The sequence below is a fragment of the Staurois parvus genome, unplaced genomic scaffold (genome assembly GCF_062004578.1).
Source record: "Staurois parvus isolate SC_StPar_1 unplaced genomic scaffold, SC_StPar_1.0 ptg000450l, whole genome shotgun sequence".
NCBI lineage: Eukaryota > Metazoa > Chordata > Amphibia > Anura > Ranidae > Staurois > Staurois parvus.
In genome coordinates, this window is record NW_028318246.1 from 4,064,973 (window position 1) to 4,086,098 (window position 21,126).

A 21,126-nucleotide genomic window follows, 5' to 3' on the forward strand; every position below is an offset into this window, starting at 1 on the left:
GAATAGAATGTGTAGTGTTCCCAATGCATTTGTGTGTATGGAAATAAAAGCTATTAGAAGGATTTTGAGCTTTATTCACTTTTTTCAACACACTGCTATTATTTTGAACACAACTGTATATATAATTACCGGCACTCTCAATTTCTTGGGAAACATTTTTCGGCACACTTTGCTCAAAAGTTTGCCTACCCCTGCTCTATGTAAAGTGGCCTGAAAGGAATTGATGTACAGAAAACATGAAATAGGTGTTAAATCATTTCTATACAATACATAGAAATGACACAGTATTAAGTTAATTTGATGTTGATGATGTACAGTAAATAGTGGTTGCACAATGAAGGGTAACATTGTAAAGTGTAATGTGTGTGGACTTTCATAATAAAGGGCTTATGAAAGTTGAAAGTGGGTGCACTTTAAGGGTTACTGTACTGTGATAAAGTTCACAAAAACTGTAAGCTACATTGATGATGGCTAATGTGCTGGCATTAAAGCTTGCACTGTAAGGATACTTTCACACTGCTCTGTTGCAAAAATGCTGTAAAAAACAAAACAAAAACATGGCTGAAAAATGCACCAAAAACAAAACCGCGAGTGCATTTTTTTGTGTGTTTTTCAGTTTTTCATTCATTACAATGAGGAGGTGCGTTTTTTTTTTTTTTTTTTTTTTCTTACTGAACCAAACAAGCAGGCAGGATTTTACAAAACTCAGCAGACCTGCAACTGATCAGTTTAAAGAGTCCCACACAACTTCATGGTCGTGCATTTTTCTTTCACTTTTTTTTTTTTCTGCCAAAGCAGAAGAAAAACAGATCAGTTTGAATGCAGCCTTAAGCCCTGGTTCACACTGGTGTGACTTGTCATGCGATTTGACAGTTCCAAATCACATGACAAGTCGCATCCTATTGTCAATGGAACCTTTCAAATCCGAGTCACACAGATTTTGAAAATAGTTCCTGCACTATTTTCGATGATTTCAGGTGCACCTTGTATTGACATCTGTGCACGAAGTCGGAGAGATGTCAGACATGTCGCACCTGAATTTGCACCTATCCACAGCTTTAACCTCCCTGGCGGTATTCCCGAGTGTAGCTCGGGGTAAAGGTTCAGTACCACAAGCGGTAACCCCGAGCTACACTCGGGAATACCATGCGGCACTGCTCCGCGATCCCTCGATCATTTACCTTGTCCTGCGCTCCCATGATGTCCCTCCTGCAGTGTCCCCGGCAATGTAATCCGGCGGATGCCGGCATCTGTCTTCTGGGTTCCATCTCCTGCGAGCGTCGGGACGTACGGGGGACGGAACGGAGGGAAATTTGAAAATGACAAAAAGTGACATTCACTAAAATCACTAAAATCACATAGTAAAACATTACTGTATCAAACCATTTTACATACATTTTGTCCCTAGTGCTTTGTCCTGTGCCCTGCCTGCATTTTTACTGTTCTTATTGCCTGGAAACTGAGAAATGTCCATGGCGTCCAAAAAGTGTCCCTTTAGGTCAAAAGCGGTTTTAGACCAGCTAGAGAACAGCGATAGTAAATCAGAACCACTTGCAGAATTGAGTGATAATGATTCATGGGGAAATTCGTCATCAGACACTGAAAACAATTTTGCGACTTTACTCAGTGATGTGTGAACTTGGCGCTATATCTAAAATTTCAGTGTTTTTGGTTTGATTATATTATTTAATTAAATGTATTATTATTAAATAATTTTTATGATTATTTATTAAATTATAATTTATGATTTCGTGTTCCTAAGAATTACAGCCTACAATAAAAAAAAAATACATATTTCCATGCAAAAAAATGTACCGCTTTAAGCACCAAAAATCTGAAATAATCATACCGCTAGGGAGGTTAAAATCGAGTTACTTCAAGTGAAATGGCACAATTTCAATATCACATTCACTGTGAACCTAGTGTAAAGATTGATCTTCACTGAATGTAAGGGGGAACAGTAATGGGTTAAGGTACAGTGGTTGCAAACAGTGGTTTACATTGAAGTTAAAGAGCACAGTAATGACCTAATATTTAGTGGTGGGCTCTGGCTGTGATGTGTGTACCTCTGTGTTTGTTTTACTTCCTGCAGTCAATGGATTCCAGTGGGAGCATAGGAAGGGAACCCAGCTACTATTTAGTAATTACTTTTAAGCTTTTATGTAATTGATGACCTCTCCTTTTTAGATTATTGGTTCACTGGCTGTCATGCTAACTCATTAGCTTAAATACTTTCTGAATCACTGACCTGGAACAAGCGCTGAGATAAAAATTCTGCTGGCTATTTAATATGCATTTTCAGGGTCTTTTGCTTAAAGCAATAAAACCAGATAACCCAACCAGGCAAGCTGTTTTTAGGAAGAAGCCAGTGATGGCAGCTCCTGTACTTTCTTGGTGAGGAGTGGTCTTCTGCCACCAAACATGCACACTTTTTCTCTATTGCATACCTTTTTGTCTGCTTTTCTATGGGGGTTCATTTACAGCTGAACTCCTGGCATAAAAACGTTCATTGAAATATCTTCATCAATACTAGCCACAAAGAATGTACTGTCAATTCACTTTGTATGCACCAAGAACCTTTCAAGCCCAGATATTACCTTGTAAAAGTAGCTTTGTGTACTGTACATTGCCTGCGTGGAGCTCTGGGAGGAACCCAGCACATCAGCACACTACATGCTGTCTGCAGAAAACTACAAAATGGGTAGCAGTGACCAGTCTTTAGTACAGGAAGAGGCAAAGTGCAGTAGTTGTTTCATGCTGGATTAGAAAGCACACCCAAGATTCAAGTAATAATATAAAATGTATTTAGACAATATTTGCTTAAAGGATAAGTTCACCTTTGGGAACATGTTACGTGTTCCACCTGTTTTTAGGGTGGAATATGTAACATGTTCCCAATGCTGCAGCCACTGCCTGCTGCCCCCATCTGACAGAAGTATGGGGAGACGTTCCCTCATACTATCTGTCAGATTTGAAAACAGCGCAGTTGTGCGGGGCTCCGCCCACACAGCCACATCATTCATTCACAGACTTCCGTGAATGAATGAACTGAAAGACCTGACAGGCTTAGCGGCTGTCGGCTTGTAGTTTTCAATGAAATATCACGGCACTGTGGAGCAGTTCATTGCAGTTCGTGAAGTCTTCTGTCAGTATATCTGCTTGCTTGTACATCCTGTACAGCAAGCAGATATACTGACAGGTCTGCAGGAGACCTGCATGGCATCAGCGATCTATGATCGCTGGTGCAATGCTTTACAGGCTCCTGCAGACAAAAATAATAAATGCACTTTTTGTTACCTGCAAAAAAAGATGCATTTATTATTTTTGTGCAAAAGGTGAACTTATCCTTTAACTTGGATTTCAGCTTTAATCATCTCTATGAAGTATGCTCCTGCTTAACTTTCCAGATATTTTGAAATATAATCTTTTCACATTTAGTGAATTTTATAAAGAAAATTTGCTCAGAGAGTTTCCTTGGCAAATCAGAGACTGAACATACCGGTAATCAATGTTGATAGTTTCTGAAAGCAGCATAAGTTTATACCTGGGGTTTCTTCATCCCTGCTCACACCCAAGGTGTAGACACAGCGTAAGCGTTTTGTGAGAGGTAGCAACAGGGTGTGCATGGCTTCTAGACTAACAGCTCATGTTACCTGTCATGTAACTGTTGGCTGGCGTGTTTATGCAGAGCTTTATATAAACAGATATAATCCTATAGAACTATATTTGTTCATCATCTTGCACAGTGGGCATGTTTCTTTACTTTATTACTCTTTATTTGAAACCTCAGTAGTGCTTTTCACAAATGGAATGTTTTCATTCTCTAGCTTTGTTTGCTGGCTGATTGTTATGAAACATTGCCATGGAGGTAAACAAATTCTTTTTTTTTTTTTTTTTTTTCTTTTTTCAGACCATCACAATGACGGCCGAGGAAACTGTAAATGTTAAAGAAGTAGAGATCACCAAGCTGATTCTAGACTTTCTCAATGCCAAGAAGCTGCACATCAGCATGCTGGCCCTGGAGAAGGAGAGTGGGGTGATAAATGGGCTCTATTCTGATGACATGCTTTTTCTCAGGTATGTTACCATAGTCCACGTTTAAATAATTGTTGGAATTTTGCAGGGCTTGACAAATTTACTTTTAACTTTTTTAGAAGGTTCCTAAATTCAGAGTTATTTATTTATTTATTTTTAACAAAAAAAAAATAATAATTTATTTGGGGCTGCTGTCTCTTTTGGTTGCGATCCTGCTGAGTGGAACCGCTTTCTCACTGGGGGATGCATGTCCCTTTTGAGCCTTTTTGAGAGTTTATGGTGTGTTTGTGTTGTGGTGTGTGGCATGCTGTGTGGGCTGGACTCTGTTCACCTCCCTGCTGCGCACATGGACTGGCAGGGAGGGTTTGGGGGGGGGTCTGACAGAGAGCTTGGGCTCTGCTGTGGGTAAGCAGCAGAGCTGGAATTTTGTTTTTGGATGTTGGAACTGGGTCAGCTTGGAGCTGCATGCCCAGGACATCGGGCGGTAGGGGTTGCTTATGCCTAGTGATGACCTGGTGCCTGGGATTTGTTGAGCCCTGATGAATGGTAAGTATAAGCATACACTTTTTCCGTCCTGCCTTCCTGGGCCTTTCATTTTTATACCTTCCTTTTGGGTTTAACTTTTCTCGAACCACGATGTCATTTATATTCAGAAGTTTCTAAGTGTTTTGGGACTCAGAACATTATGTTCTCACTATAAGCTTAGCTCAAATATTCTACATGCACTCTGTGGACAGACATCTGTAGCAGAGTTAGAGACCTTTGTGTGTTTGGTAGCAGAAACACCACATTCATCATGCTGGCTTTCTCTTTACAGAGATTAATTGTTGTTACTTGTCTTGATTGGCTTTTTATTGGTGTTATATCTGCTAGTGTATTGAGGGGCTCTTAAAGCGGTAGTAAGAAGAAAAAAAAATCGTGCCCCTGAAGGTTTAAGTCATAGTATGCACCATATAGCACATTATGACAAAACTACTTGGACACGGAACCCTCCAGTGCTATCGTGGCTTCTGGGTGCATCCGTCTTCACCCGGTCTTCCTTCCATGTTCGAGGACTCTCACTATATGAATGGCTGTCTATTCAGAATGCATGTGCCAGTGACGTCAACGGCTGCATGCTGTATGAATATCTCCTAAACAGTACGATTTGTAATTGAAAAGGCATTACTCTAAAACATAAAGTATGAGATTATATAATGCTTGAGTCTGGATTTCCATTTTTGAATTCCATTTACAGTGATGTAAACATTTTTGAAAAAACTACTTGTCCAGGGACTAAATCGGTGCCTCAATCTACTTGTCCCTCATGACAATCTACTTGTCCAGATAAAACAATAAATACATTTTAACCAAAACTGTATTTAAATCTGAGGTGATTTTAGGAATATCTGGGGCTTTCAAAAACAAAAGGGGCTTTATGGTGACTTAAACGTGTAATATTTTTTAATATTGCGCAGGTTTATCTCCTCCTCCCCTCTCTACCTTTCTCCAGCTCCACACCCGGGAACTAGCAGGGAGGAGAGAGACCAGTGTAGTGAGCACCGATTGGGTGCTCGTCTGGAAAGGGGAGTGTCTGGCTTATCCTTTATCCCTTTCGCTGCCAGAGCCATTTTTGCATTTATTGCACAAGTTTAAAAAATTATTTTAGGCTTGAAGATTACACAAAACCCCCAAATATTATATATTTTCTGAAAGCAGGCACCCTAGAGAATAAAATAGTGGTAGTTCAAATTTTTTGTCACATGATATTACCGCTAAATTTCAGTAAAAATTACAAGTACCGTATTTTTTGCTCCATAAGACGCACTTTTTTCCCCCCAAAAAAGGGGGGAAAATGTCAGTGCGTCTTATGGAGCGAATATAAAGCGGCCGGTCCGGTATTTTTGCGGCCACCATGTCAGAATACCAGGCCGGCCGCTCAGCTGTTTTCTCCTGCAGGGCCTTACCTGTTCCTCGCTCCAGCGCTGCACAGTCTTCCCGCGCTGGCTTCTGTGACAGCCAGGTGCCCACTGCGCATGTGCGGCGCTTTGTGAATGATCCGGTGTCTTCTGGGACACATGAAAGGTCCCAGAAGGCGCCGGGCCATTCACAAAAGCGCAGCGCTTCTTGCACATGCGCAGTGGGCACCCGGCTGTCACAGAAGCCGGCCCGGGAAGAAGAGGGAAGGCAACTCCGCGGAAGTGGGAGCGGGTACCTGTCAAATTCAGGTACCCGCTCCCCCTCCCTCCCCAAAGGTCCACAGTCTCTGGTCATTCCCTTCACTGTCCGCAGTCTCTGGTCATCCCCTGCACTGTCCGCAGTCTCTGGTCATCCCCTGCACTGTCTGCAGTCTCTGGTCATCCCCTGCACTGTCTGCAGTCTCTGGTCATCCCCTGCACTGTCCGCAGTCTCTGGTCATCCCCTGCACTGTCCGCAGTCTCTGGTCATCCCCTGCACTGTCCGCAGTCTCTGGTCATCCCCTGCACTGTCCGCAGTCTCTGGTCATCCCCTGCACTGTCCGCAGTCTCTGGTCATCCCCTGCACTGTCCGCAGTCTCTGGTCATCCCCTGCACTGTCCGCAGTCTCTGGTCATCCCCTGCACTGTGTCCGCAGTCTCTGGTCATCCCCTGCACTGTGTCCGCAGTCTCTGGTCATCTCCTGCACTGTGTCCGCAGTCTCTGGTCATCTCCTGCACTGTGTCCGCAGTCTCTGGTCATCTCCTGCACTGTGTCCGCAGTCTCTGGTCATCTCCTGCACTGTGTCCGCAGTCTCTGGTCATCTCCTGCACTGTGTCCGCAGTCTCTGGTCATCCCCTGCACTGTGTCCGCAGTCTCTGGTCATCCCCTGCACTGTGTCCGCAGTCTCTGGTCATCCCCTGCACTGTGTCCGCAGTCTCTGGTCATCCCCTGCACTTTGTCCGCAGTCTCTGGTCATCCCCTGCACTGTGTCCGCAGTCTCTGGTCATCTCCTGCACTGTGTCCGCAGTCTCTGGTCATCTCCTGCACTGTGTCCGCAGTCTCTGGTCATCTCCTGCACTGTGTCCGCAGTCTCTGGTCATCTCCTGTACTGTGTCCGCAGTCTCTGGTCATCTCCTGTACTGTGTCCACAGTCTGTGGTCATCCCCTGTACTGTGTCTGCAGTCCATTGGTTCAGAATATTTTTTTTCTTCTTGTTTTTCACCTCTAAAACGTAGGTGCGTCTTATGGAGCGAAAAATACGGTATATATATTTGTTTATATTCGACTTTTTAATTTAATATAATTAATTTAATGAACATGAATTTAAAAAATGAAATCCAGTAACGTAAAATAACTATGACTGAAAGTAACACACAAAAATTGGACCGAGAATGAAATGTATATAAAATTAAAAAACTTAAATAGAGGCGTTTTTTGCATTGACGTCCATAGGGGGTGTTTTCCTATTGAAGTCAAAGGGACGTGATTTTGCATTAAAGATCATTATCGGCACTTTTTTTTTTCTAGCTGCGAAATGCCAATAACACTATTTTTGGACAATCATTTTTGCAAGTGCATTTGCACTCATTTTACACAGAGCTTAGTGAATGTGGTGAAACTCTGCTGATTTCCATCATCCAATCATGTGCAAGCAAAAATGTCTTTTTGGTTTAATTTTCCTTGCACCTGATTGGGTATGATGTGAAGCTGTGCAGAGTGCACAGTCTCTTTGCCTTTAGTGAATTACCCCCTGGATTCACTCTGATTTTCTTGCTCTATATGCTTGCTCTAGGTCATTGTTTAAATGGTTTGAATCAGAGACAACCAAGCATTTTTTAGGAGGAGGAGGATAAAGTAACACTCCATTTTTGCTCCTACCAAATTCATTCCACATACATATAGATCAGTTTGTAATTGTGCAGACTGGAGCCCCTGGGAGGCATGGCTCACTTTGTAGATGGCTTCTCTCTGCCAAATATATTTTCAATTTAGAACTATACAGTATTTAAGAAGCTGCACTGTGCTGGTGGGGCTTGGTCAGCTGATGTTATGATTCAGTCAGATCCGCTCCAGAATTCAAACATGTAAAGTGTCAAATATGCACATCTCTAGGCACTGCATATGGAAAAATTATACATTATGCTTTGCATAAATTACAAAACAGTCCCTAAGGATCTGCTTTGTGAAGTTGGAGTTGATGATAAAAATAAATGAAAAAATAAATAAATATATGTAAAAGATGGGAAGATCTTCTCAAAATCACCTCATGCCACAGGATCAGTGTTTCCTATTAAATTTCCTTTTAAGATGAGGCAGTAATTAACTGTTTGTTTATGCTGGATACCCCAGCCATACACACTAATGCCCATCTGTTGCCTGCTATTTAAATTAACCTGGATGATTGTATATTTGGTTTTGTATATTTGATTGTCTCTAGGCAGATAGTAGCCTTTTTTTCGCACTGTGGTTTGCACGCATGATGATCTATTTTGGCTAGCTGTAAATAAACATCAGAAAACAGCAGCCACTAAGCCTCTGAAATGTTTCAAGCACTCCATCTGGGTTCACACCAGATCCGACTTTGAAATTGTGTGACTGCAAGTGAAGTCGCACGATTACAAAGTTGCATGTCAATACGACTTGGCAGACATCTGTGCGATTTCATGCACAGATGTCAATGCAAGTCGCACCAGATATCGCCTAAAGTAGTGCAGGAACTACTTTTCAAATCCGTGTGACTCTGACGCAGTCGGACTTGCACCGATTAGAATGGTTCCATTGCCGATCATAGGGTGTGACTTGTCATACAATTTGACACTGTCAACTCGCATTACAAGTCGCAGCGGTGTGTACCAGGGCATAGTCACAGTCAACTGTACAACCTTATTGGATATAAAGAGACCGTCAGGAGAGAATGCAAGGAATGTCACTCATCTAATTTCTATGTTTGATTTTTTATAACTTTTATGTTTTGCTGCTATGGTGGTGTATGAATAAAAATTATTCTTACAAGCTTCTGAATCTGTTTTTAGATATCTGATGCAGGCATGTTAAAGATAAAAATTTAGGTTTTAACAAAATGTGCATGGTGTGCTTTTTCTTCAATGGAAAGGGTTTATTTGTATATTTCATGTTAATTATCTAGACAACTGATTCTTGATGGACAGTGGGATGAAGTTCTTCAGTTTATCCAGCCTCTGGAGTGCATGGAGAAGTTTGACAAGAAAAGGTAATTTTTATCATTGTGACAGATCTACAAGCATAGTCTAAATATAACCGTGCTTTAGGATGATGTTACCTGACTATAAATAAAATCACAGGGTTTACAGGATTTAAAAAGTAATACTTCTCCCAATGTCCCTGTACAGGTTTCGATATATAATCCTGAAGCAGAAGTTTTTGGAAGCACTTTGCGTGAACAATGCAATGTCAGCAGAAGAGGAACCACAACATGTAAGATATTAATTTTGTGTGTGGGTGTACCCTACATCCTTTAGTAAGTTTTCCCTTATGGTAACATTAAGTTAGCAGATTATGCAGCATTCTGTCAGAGAGTTGGGTGCAACAATGCTTGTTTTCAGCAAAGATGTAGATGGCAAGGCTGCATTGTAAGCTACAAACTGTATACATTAACTGACAAATGCAAAGAGTAGTCTTCACATATCTTACATGCACAGCTATGCAATCTATATCACAACTGAATATACAAAAGAGATTCATCAGGCACGCAATGTTCTTATGATTGTAAACCGATTGCCTTTCTGCAACTGATGCTGTGTGAAAGGAGACCTAATCCTAATGAAACTGGTGCCTTGATGTCCTGATTTTCTCTAGCAAGGTGGATTGGGGGGGGTTGCAGTTTCATAGGATACTGAGGATGTGTTTCTTTTTGGGGTTAGATAAGCCAGGTGGGGCTGCCTCATTTGTCAGTTCACTACACATTTAGGATCATTTTGCAAATGTAGAATGTGAAAAGATGGCTTAAAAAGATGTCCAAACAAATGGTGAATAAAATAGGACAAGTTATCCTTTGTGACCAGTTAATAGAGATCCATTGCAGAGGAGCTTTACCGAGTTATAGGAAAACCGTAAAAGTACTGTAGATGCTGACTTTTAAGAAATGCATACTTACTAGCTCAGGAAGTCCAATGCTGCCTTGCATGTGCCTGATTCTTTGCAGGTAACCTCTATAACCATGTTATCCAACAAATCAACAATTTTAATAAACTCTAAGAACTTTTCAATGGGCACGGATGCCTGTACACCATGAATGGGCCATTTTTTTTCTGTGCCCCTAGCAGGAAGCATAAGCCTAGAAGGACACAGTCTCTCGTTTTGATTTGACATGCATGCGAATGAGTGGTCCTGAACATACTGTGTTTGGGGCTATGTACCCGCATGCCTGTCACATTGGGACGAGTGGCTGTGTCCTTACAGCCACTGCATTAGTATAGACTTACCTGGGCTGGTACACACAGCACCCTCGTTAGCGACACAGAAACAAAAGGCCTATTTAGTGTGTATGGGCATCAGCTTCCATGTGAACAGGGCCTCATAATGTCATAAGCAGCTGTGATTAGCCACTTTAATACTGGGCACTGTTATCCACTTCCTGCCCAGGCCAATTTTCAGCTTTTAGTGCTGCCGCACTTTGAATGACAATTGAGCGGTCATGCAACACTGTACCCATATTATATTTTTAACTTTCTTTCACACTAATAGAGCTTTATTTTGGTGGTATTTAATGGCCACTGGGTTTTTTTCCTTTGCAAAATAAACAAAAAAAAAACTGAAAAATTTGAAAAACCTGTTTTCTTAGTTTTTGTTAGATTATTTATTTGCAAAAATTTTGTTTCTTCATAAATTTAGGCCAAACTGTATTATGCTACATTTCTTTGGTGAAAATAACCCAAATTGGTGTTTATAACGTTCCTACAGACTAAATAATAGAGTCCACAAACTATGTATCTGAAAATTGATCAATTCTGATATACTGACGACCTCATTTCTTGAGGCCTGAAAACTCCAGGACAGTACAGATACCCCCTCAAATGACCCCTGTATGGAAAGTAGACCGTTCAAGGTATTTAGTAAGAGGCATGACAAGTGTTTTGAAGTTGTTTTAACCTTGTTTTTTTATCTTTTGTTTTGTTTTTTACATACTGTCACCAGTGCAGTACAGCATCATCATATAACTGGTGTGGTGGTGATCAGGGACACTGACTGGTGACAGTATATAAAAAAGAAAAATTACTTATTTTTCAATATTTTTTTTTTTTACAATTTTCTTTCCTCAATGGATGGTATGGCCAATCATGGCTAATCACAACAAAAAAACCTATGTGAATCGATTTCATTCAGGTAAATGCTTTCTGATGGCAATGAAATTCTTTGCTATAGGCAATCCATAATGTGTAAAAAAATAAATAAAATACTGGTCACTTCCCCAGAGTAGTACAATGTTACTGTAGTAACATTATACTACTCTGGTCACAGTATGCTATAAAAAAAATTGTAAAAAAAAAAAAAGAATAAGTAATAAAAAATCAATTTAAAAAAATGAAAGAAATTTTATTTACATTTCCCCCCCCCTATACTGTCAATAATCAGTGTCCCTGGATCACCGCCTCACCAGTACTGCATTGGTGATCGTATATATAAAAAGAGTTGTGAAAACATCATTTTTTTTTTTTTTTTTTTTTTAATTTCCCCATTCTTCAAAAGATTATGGCAAGAAATCACAACTTATAAAAACTCGCCATGCCTCTTACTAAATACCTTGGACTGTCTGCTTTCTAAAAAGGGGTTATTTGGGGGGTATCCTGAAATATTTGGACCTCAAGAAATTAGATCAGCCGTTAGTACAGCAGGACTGATTGATTTTCAGATATTTGCCATAGTTTGTGGACTCTAAAACTTTCCTACAGACTAAATAATAAACACAGATTTGGGTTATTTTCACCAAAAAAATGTAACCGTATATCTTTTGGCCTAAATTTATGAAGAACAATCATTTGCAAAATTTTAAAACCGAAATAAAGAAAACGTGGTTTTTTTTTTCCCCAATATTTTCTATCTTTTTTTGTTTATAGCGCAAGAAAAAAAAAAACAGTGGTGATTAAATACCACCAAAAGAAATCTCTAGTTCTGTAAACGAAATGATGAAAAAATTTAGTTTGGGTATAGCATTGCATGACCGCGCAATGGTCATTCAAGGTGTGAGAGCGCTGAAAGTTGACCTGGACTGGAAGGTGGTAAAAGTGCCCGGTATTGAAGTGGTTAAAGGAGCCTGTATAGGCTTATTTTGGGAGGCATGACACGCTGAAACTACAAGGTGAACATGTTGCTTCTATCGGTAATGTTTCCAACTTTGGGCTTTAAAACTTATAGAGTGCATGGAGCAGATGGCTGTAACTTAAAATTACAGCTGTAACAGTTTCCTGAAAAGCCTTCTGTCACATTGTTTGCTTATGTCTCGAATCAGTTCATCTGCATAGGGTACTAAAGCTAAGTTACTGGTCTGTGGAATATTTGGGACCAGTGCCATTTCAGACTATCTCTTGACAACATCAAGGATGCTACTGGTTGCAAAAGCACCCACCCCAATAGATTCCTCTATCCATACAAATGTGAACATTTATCCAACATGTCCCTTCGACAGAAGTCTATCAATTGTTTAACTTCTGAAGAGTGGGGACAAACACACACTGATTGAAATCCAGCTGAATTGTCCAAATTTTCAAAATAGTTTTTATTGAATTTTTCAAACCAAAGCAAACAATTCACAGAGATTTGTGTCCATTACCTCCAGACACAGAGAATACAGAAATAAGATAAGTACAATATACATATACCCCACAGGCAAACGAAACAGAATTGGTACATATCTTTGACACATATCATAAGAAATTATGGCAAACTTGCACCTATCAATGTTCTATTTCAATGGTTTTTATTAAATTTTTTAAACAGTATAAACAGAGGCAATAAAACACGCCCACGCAGGGGCTATCAATTGCACAGATAAACAAAATGCAAAATAAAAAAAAAGGGAAAAACAAAGCTCTAATGCCAACAGGGCAAAAGGTACGCCCACGCAGGGGCTATCAATGGCACATAAGTTACAAAACATTAATGTAACTGATTATAACAACTAAATGCATCTGTCCAGTCACACCAAAAACAGAGAGAGAGAGAAAAAGGAAAAGAAAAAAGGGGGGGGGGGGCGGCAAAGAGCAGGGGTTCAAGAGCGCCAATACCGAACGCCATTACATCCCCAGACTAGCCGGGGGGAGTGAGGGAAGGGCATATTGCAACCACGGCTCCCATATTTTCAAAAATTTACGTTGGGAGTCGTTGCGGATACTCGACATCTGTTCTTTGAGCATCATAGTGGTCATACGATCCCGCACCCCCTGAAGAGGGACAAATGGACTCTTCCAGGCCTGAGCAATTGTTCTAGTGGCGGATAAAAACAGATAGGAAGCCAACTTCTGCTGGTGAGCCAAGAGGCCCGGCATGGGGCAATGAAGCAAAGCATACCGAGCATCCCGGCGTATGGAGAGATGGAACAAGGTGCACCTATCAATGTTCAATAAATTGCCATTATGCAATTATGCACATTATCAGAGGTGTTTGTCTATTGTTTCCTAGCTAATTTGTTGGTAACATGTACTCAACACTCATAACTAATAACCTTTGCTCTCCACAGGTGAACTGTCTGAATTTTGATCAGTGTATGGCCAACTTAAAGCAGAACTTCACTCTCTCGATCAACATTCACTATTTTTAATCCTTCTCTTATTTATTATTTATTTATTTCAGGTGCTTATATAGCACTGTCAATTTACGCAACGTTTTTACATATATATTATACATTCACATCATTCCCTAACCCTCAAGGAGCGTACAATTTAAAGTCCCTAGCTCACATTCATACATATACATACTAGGGCCAATTTAGACAGGAGCCAATTAACCTACCAGCATGTCTTTGGAGTGTGGGAGGAAATCGGAGCACCCAGAGGAAACCCACGCAGTCACAGGGACTCTTGCTAGCATTCATAAATAGATAAAAGTATTTCAGATTTACCCTTTCTTGAGTTACTTCCTGATTTCCTTGCCTAGGCAAATGTCATACATCCCAGGAGTCTTCAGGAGAGAGAGAGAGAGAGAGAGAATTTTTCTCAGCTAAGCACACCCTCCTGCTTGCATACCTGATCTCAGAGCAGATGGATTCCAGGAAGTAAATGCCACATGACTCATTTGCCCTTACTCAAGATGGCTGCAACCAGAAATGCTAGGGGGGGGGGGGGGTTCAAAGTGATTTCTTAGCAAAATAAAGCATGGAGACATGGATGGATAGACATGTTTGCTTTGAATATTAAAAATGAATGAAATTCTGTTTTTGGTTGGTAGTGTTCAGATACAGTATAGTTCCACTTTAAGGAGCAGATTACAAAGTCTTTTTCCTGCTTGCCTGTTAGGAGGTGTACCTTTCATTTCTTGCCTCCTTCAACCTCTACAAGCTCCAAAAGCTTGTCTGCCTGTCCACCTGTAAGGTTTGGCACTAAAAATGTTTTAAATTCCCTACAAGCCTTTCTCTGCACTCACTTTCTAGAGTGGGGGGTGTGGTGCCATTGCTCCAGTTCCCAAGGCAGAACAATTCCAGGTGTTTTACTCCAACCAGTTCACTGTTGTCAAGCCCAAAAAGGGCATACACCACATCCAGAATTTCAAAGTTCTGAATGGTTTCATTTGAGTCCAAAACTGCTACATGAAATCTACCAAATCTGTCATTGTCTTCCTTCATCAAGGAGAATTCTAGCTAGACCTCCTGACAGTGTTAAGAATTCCTGTGACAAGAAAAAAAAAACATGATTTTCTTACTCATTGCAAAATCTTTTAGAAGTCTGTTGAGAACACAGGTCCCAACCCCCTGTGCTTATGAGCATGCTCTCAATGTTACTAGGGCAGATGAGACATTGGAGGAAATTCCTCAGGATGAGGAAAATGTGAAAGTTGTTGGAGATTAGAAAACACATCTCCGTTCCTGATCTTCTCCTTGACAGAACTTCATGTTCCAGCTTTCTCCGCCATGCACATTCCTGGCATGGAAAATTGGTGGGCAGACTTTCAGCCATCAGCAGCTAAATTTGGGCGAATGGGCACTTCTGGAGGTGCCACCTATTCTTTTAGCATCACCTATCTATTCACATCCAGATTAAACAACCACATGGGCAGTTTTGTGTCCAGTACCTGGGATCCTCAGGAATTTGTGGTAGGTGCCCTAGTGATTTGCATACCCTGATCTGTGCTTTTCCTCCACTTCAGCATCTTTCTCACCTGTTGCTCAGGATAAAGATGTAGGGCTTTCCAATGATTTGGATGGCACCTTCTTGGCCAAGAATAATTTGGCATGTAGACATAAGTCTCTTGGCAAACAAGACGTGGGCTCTATCAGATAGGCCAGATTTGCTCTCTCAAGAATTGATCTTCCTTCCTGCTTTTAAGTTGCTCGCTTTGAAGGCATGGCTGTTGAAGCCTAACTTCTGAGGGTTAGGGATGTTTCTGACTCTGTCATCCCTACATTTCTCAAGGCTAGAAAGTCGACCTCCAGGAATGTGTACCATTGTACATGGAAGGCTTTTTTTTACCTGGTGTGAGGCTTGTAATCCCCAACAGTATGCCGTTCACTTTGGCTCTGTCTGGCAGTCTGGTGTGGAGATGTCTGGCTTTAAGTACCATCATAGGACAGATCTCCGCCTTGGCCATTCTAGTTCAGAGACCTTTCACATCTCATTCCTTGGTAAAAGCCTTTTTGCAGGGTGTCACATGGACTGTTAACCTGACCCACCTGGTCTCCATAGGACCTTAACTTGGTCTTGATTTACAGACTTGAACCTCTTCAAAAGAGTTCCTTGTCACTGCTTACATGCAGGATTGTTTTTTTTTTGTTTTTTTTTACTTCAGCTCTCAGCATCTGAGAGTTAGATGCTCTTTCCTGCAAGGAACTTTTCCTGGTAATTCACATGGATAAGGTGGTGTTGAGCTCTAGGTTCTCATTCTTACCTAAAGTGGATGCTTTGTTTCACCTGCATCAGCACATTGGTTTGCCATACTTTTCTCTTCATCCTAAGCATTCTAAGAACGTGCTTCACTCTTTGGTTATTCAAAGTGTTAGAATTAATTTGAGATCTACAGCTTCAATTTGACAGTGTGATTGCCTCTTTTTTTTTGCCTGAGGGTCCTCACAAGTATCAGCAGCTCAGAGTTGAATTTTAAAGTAGAACTAAAGGCAAAATGTTTTTAATTTCAATTTAGGGAGGGTTATAACCCCTCTCAGTTTTAGTTTTACCATCTATGTCCTGCCACCTGTGTGAAGGAGATTTTCCTTCACTTCCTGTTCCCTAACCAAAACAGGGAAATACTGGTTATCATCTGGTTCTCCAGAACTAGTGTCCTCATTGGAAGATGTCCCCTCTAATCCCTCTTTACGTCATCCAAAAACCTAAAAGAAAAAGGTTTTGCCTTTAGTCAATACTTTAGGTTCTGCTTTAGCCAGTCAGTGAATGGCTGACTGTGAAAGCCCAACTCTGAATACAATGCTTTTCTTAGTTCACATGCAGAGGGGGCACGTGAGCAGAAATCTGATCATTGAAGGAGAGCACTGCGTTCCCAGCATAGCCAGAGAACTGACCACGGTGTACTCTCATGCCTAGTGTGTTCAGTTTTTAATAGCAAAGTAGTGGGACTGGCAGGAACACCACAGTATTCATTCAAAGGAAGCCATACAGAGAACAGATTACTTTTTCATACAAGTACATGATACAGCAGGCACATATCAGGAATATAACTGTTAGGTTTACATTTTCTTTAAAAAGTTTTTTTCATTTCTCTAGATAATACAACTTCTACTGTACTTTAGGCCTTCGCTGGATGTATGCATAGCACTTATGTGTCTCCACCCCCAACCATCTATGTATGACTATTCACAAAATGCACAGCAGCAGTGTCATGAGATTTGTTAGAGCTTTTTCACACTAAACTAGACTTGGTGTGCTTTGTTTTATATTTGAATACCTGAAAAGGTGCATTGAAGCACAGGACGTAAGTAATTGTGCTGTACACAACATTATGTGTACTCCTGTAATGCACTAAAACTGAAGTGCTTAATTCTTAGTTGTCTAAAAAATCCTCTGTTCTTTTGTGTCCTCTTTGGCCTCATGTATCTACTTTTCCCTTTTCATTCCTGTTTCATACATTGCAAAAGCAAACAAATAATGAATATAAAATATAGGGCTCCAAAGTTCAGCAACATAAGTAATTTGTTCAGGCACAGCTATTGGACTTTTGTGATTTCTTTGTCATTATGAAACATGCAGCAAAAATATGATCAGCACCAGAAAGAAAAGCAAGATTAATGTAATGCATGCTTGATGAGATTTGCAGAGAAGTTTCCAGTTGTATCCAGAGATGTACGATGGAGAATTGGTTTTCTACTTTAACCACTTGCCCTCCAGAGGATGTAGCTCCCTTCCTGACCAGGCCATTTTTTGCAATACGGCACTGTGTTACTTTAACTGACAATTGCGCAGTCCTTCAACACTGTACCCAAATTACATTTGTCCTTTTTTTCCCAAAAATGGAGCTTTGTTTCGGTGGTATTTGATCGCCTGTGAATTTTTTTTTAATTTTCTATTTTTTTGCGCTATAAACAAAAAAAGACTGACAATTTTGAGAAAGAAACAATATTTTTAACTTTTTGCTTTTAAACATGTCCAGTAAAAAATTTAAATCAAATTTCGTCATAAATTTAGGCCAAAATGTATTCTGTTGCATGTCTTTGCTAAAAAAAAAAAATCCCAATACGTGTAAATTAAGTGATTTACGTGAAAGTTATAGCCTCTACAATGGCGGTATATATACTGGAATTATATATATATATATTATATGTAGATCAGCGACTTATAGTGGGACCATGTGGCTGTGGCGGGCATTCTGATACTGGGGGGAACTGACTGTCACTGACATCCCCAGCGACACTAATACAATAATCAGTGCTAATAAATAGCACTGACGCTGTACTAATGGCACTGGCACTCTACACTTTTTCTAGGAAGTGTAATGTGGATTTTGGGAAGGGGGGTGGTATTTGCTAGGAGGAATGGGGGAAATATGTGCTAGTAGGGAAGAGAGAGAGAGAGAATTATTTTTATATAACACACACTCATTGAACTCTCTCATTGGGGGGGTGCACAATTTTTGTGTTGCCTAGGGCAGCACAAGACCTAAATACACCACTGCATCTGGGGTGATCAAAGGGTTAACTGTGTGCTGTTTTACTGTGTGCTGTGTGTGTGCAGAGCAATACAAAGAAATGTGCAGGAGCTGACAGAGGAGAGATCTGTATTGTTTACATACAGGTCTCTCCCTCCTCAGTGATACTGAACGATCGCTGGGTGCCAGCAGGGAATCACTGGCGGACACCCGGTGATTGACAGCTGAGGCTGCCAATGGCGGCGCAGGTAGGGCACACGCGCCCCCTACCATGAAATGCGAGAACACGGGTGTGTGTGTGTGTATATATATATATATATATATATATATATATATATATATATATATATATATATATATATACAGTATCTCATAGGAGTGAATACACCCCTCACATTTTTGAAAATATTTTATTCTATCTTTTCATGTGACAACACTGAAGACATGACACTTTGCTACAATGTAGAGTAGTGAGTGTACAGCTTGTATAACAGTGTAAATTTGTTTTCCCCTCAAAATAGCTCAACACACAGCCATTAATGTCTAAACCGCTGGCAACAAAAGTGAGTACACTCCTAAGTGAAAATTGTCCAAATTGGGCCCAAAGTGTCAATATTTTGCGTGGTCACCATTATTTTCCAGCACTGCCTTAGCCCTTTTGGGCATGGAGTTTACCAGAGCTTCACAGGTTGCCACTATGTCCTCTTCCACTCCTCCATGACGACATCACAGAGCTGTTGGATGTTAGAGACCTTGCGCTCCTCCACCTTCCGTTTTTGAGGATGCCCCACAGATGGTCAATAGAGTTTAGGTCTGGAGACCTGCTTGGCCAGTCCGTCACCTTTACCCTCAGCTTCTTTAGCAAGGTAGTGGTCATCTTGGAGGTGTGTTTGGGGTCGTTATTATGTTGGAATACTGCCCTGCGGCCCAGTCTCTGAAGGGAGGGGATCATGCTCTGCTTCAGTATGTCGCAGTACATGTTTGCATTCTTGGTTCCCTCAATGAACTGTAGCTCCCCAGTGCCAGCAGCACTCATGCAGCCCCAGACCATGACACTCCCACCACCATGCTTGACTGTAGGCAAGACACACTTGTCTTTGTACTCCTCACCTGGTTGCTGCCCTACACGCTTGACACCATCTGAACCAAATCAGTTGATCTTGGTCTCATCAGACCACAGAACATGGTTCCAGTAATCCATGTCCTTAGTCTGCTTGTCTTCAGCAAACTGTTTGCAGGCTTTCTTGTGCATCATCTTTAGAAGAGGCTTCCTTCTGGGACGACAGCCATGCAGACCAATTTGATGCAATGTGTGGCGTATGGTCTGAGCACTGACAGGATAATCCATCACCCCTTCAACCTCTGCAGCAATGCTGGCAGCACTCATACGTCTATTTCCCAAAGACAACCTCTGGTTATGATGCTTAGCACGTGCACTCAACTTCTTTGGTCAACCATGGCGTGGCCTGTTCTGAGTGGAACCTGTCCTGTTAAACCTCTGTATGGTCTTGGCCACCATGCTGCAGCTCAGTTTCAGGGTCTTGCCAATCTTCTTATAGCCTAGGCCATCTTTATGTAGAGCAACAACTCTTTTTTTCAGATCCTCAGAGTTCTTTGTCATGAGGTGCCATGTTGAGCTTCCAGTGACCAGTATGAGAGAGTGAGAGCACTAACACCAAATTTAACACACCTGCTCCCCATTCACACCTGAGACATTGTAGCACTAACGAGTCACATGACATGGGGGAGGGAAAATGGCTAACTGGGCCCAATTTGGACATTTTCACTTAGGGGTATACTCACTTTTGTTGCCAGCGGTGTAGACATTAATGGCTGTGTTGAGTTATTTTGAGGGGACAGCAAATTTAAACTGTTATACAAGCTGTACACTCACTACTTTACATTGTAGCAAAGTGTCATTTCTTCAGTGTTGTCACATGAAAAGATAGAATAAAATATTTACAAAAGTGTGAGGGGTGTACTCATTTCTGTGAGATACTGTGTGTGTGTGTGTGTGTGTGTGTGTGTGTGTGTGTATGTGTATATATATATATATATATATATATATATATATATATAAAATGTATGTGTATATTGTGTGTGTGTGTGTGCGTGCGATTTTGCGCAGCCCTGCTGCCCTGTAGCAGTGTTTGTGCTATAGGGTGATGGGAAAGCAGTTAAGTAACAAAGCAGGATGTTGTTGCCAATCTCTACAGGAACTTAATACCACAGTGTCATTTTGCTTTTGTGAGAGTCCTCTTCTGCATCACAGGGTTGTTTTGGATTTACAAGAGACTCGCCAACAGCAGGAATTGTTTGAATCTTTTACATTGCAATTGAGTACTAGTATTTCTTTATTGTACATCACTGTACACAGAGCAGGCTATTCGTGACTGTGTGTTATAGGCCACCTATAGATGAATGGACACTGACCGACCAGTGTTTTTCCGCCAGTGTCTGTAAGGTGGATGGTCACTGAAAGTGTTGCTGTGCTTTTGGAGCATACGTGAAAGCCCAGAATGGTTCCATTAGAGAATGAGGGACTTTAAACAGATCCATTTGCAAAGCTGTGAGCCAAAGTGGATGGTACTCGAGCCTCACTGGATAAGGAGGTTTTGCCTGTAATGCAGCCTTACAGCACTGGACCCCACGCAGATGGAACCCGGTGCAGTTTTAAATCTGACCAAGGGGCTTCCAGCGGGGTGCTATACGGCTACAAGGCAGTGGCCCCTCAGCATGGGGACTGAGTCCTTGAGGTCTGTATGACAATGCCTGCCATGATGGGTGAAGGTTGATACCTGACGGAAGTCAGAGACCTGCAGCAGGACTGGTAAGATATCGCCTTTTTTTTTTTTTGCTGTAAAGAGAAACAAAC

At 41.1% G+C, this 21,126-nt stretch overlaps 1 protein-coding gene across 2 annotated transcripts in view; it reads left to right on the forward strand.

Moving 5' to 3' along the window:
• WDR47 (WD repeat domain 47) overlaps positions 1-21,126 on the forward strand; it is a 117,720-nt gene that overhangs the window by 40,068 nt on the left and 56,526 nt on the right. For both annotated transcript variants that reach the window (XM_089688692.1, XM_089688693.1), the window contains 3 exons: positions 3,911-4,077; positions 9,118-9,201; positions 9,341-9,425. In XM_089688692.1, coding sequence (XP_089544818.1) covers positions 3,911-4,077; positions 9,118-9,201; positions 9,341-9,425 — 336 coding nt within the window. The remainder of the gene's footprint in view (positions 1-3,910; positions 4,078-9,117; positions 9,202-9,340; positions 9,426-21,126) is intronic.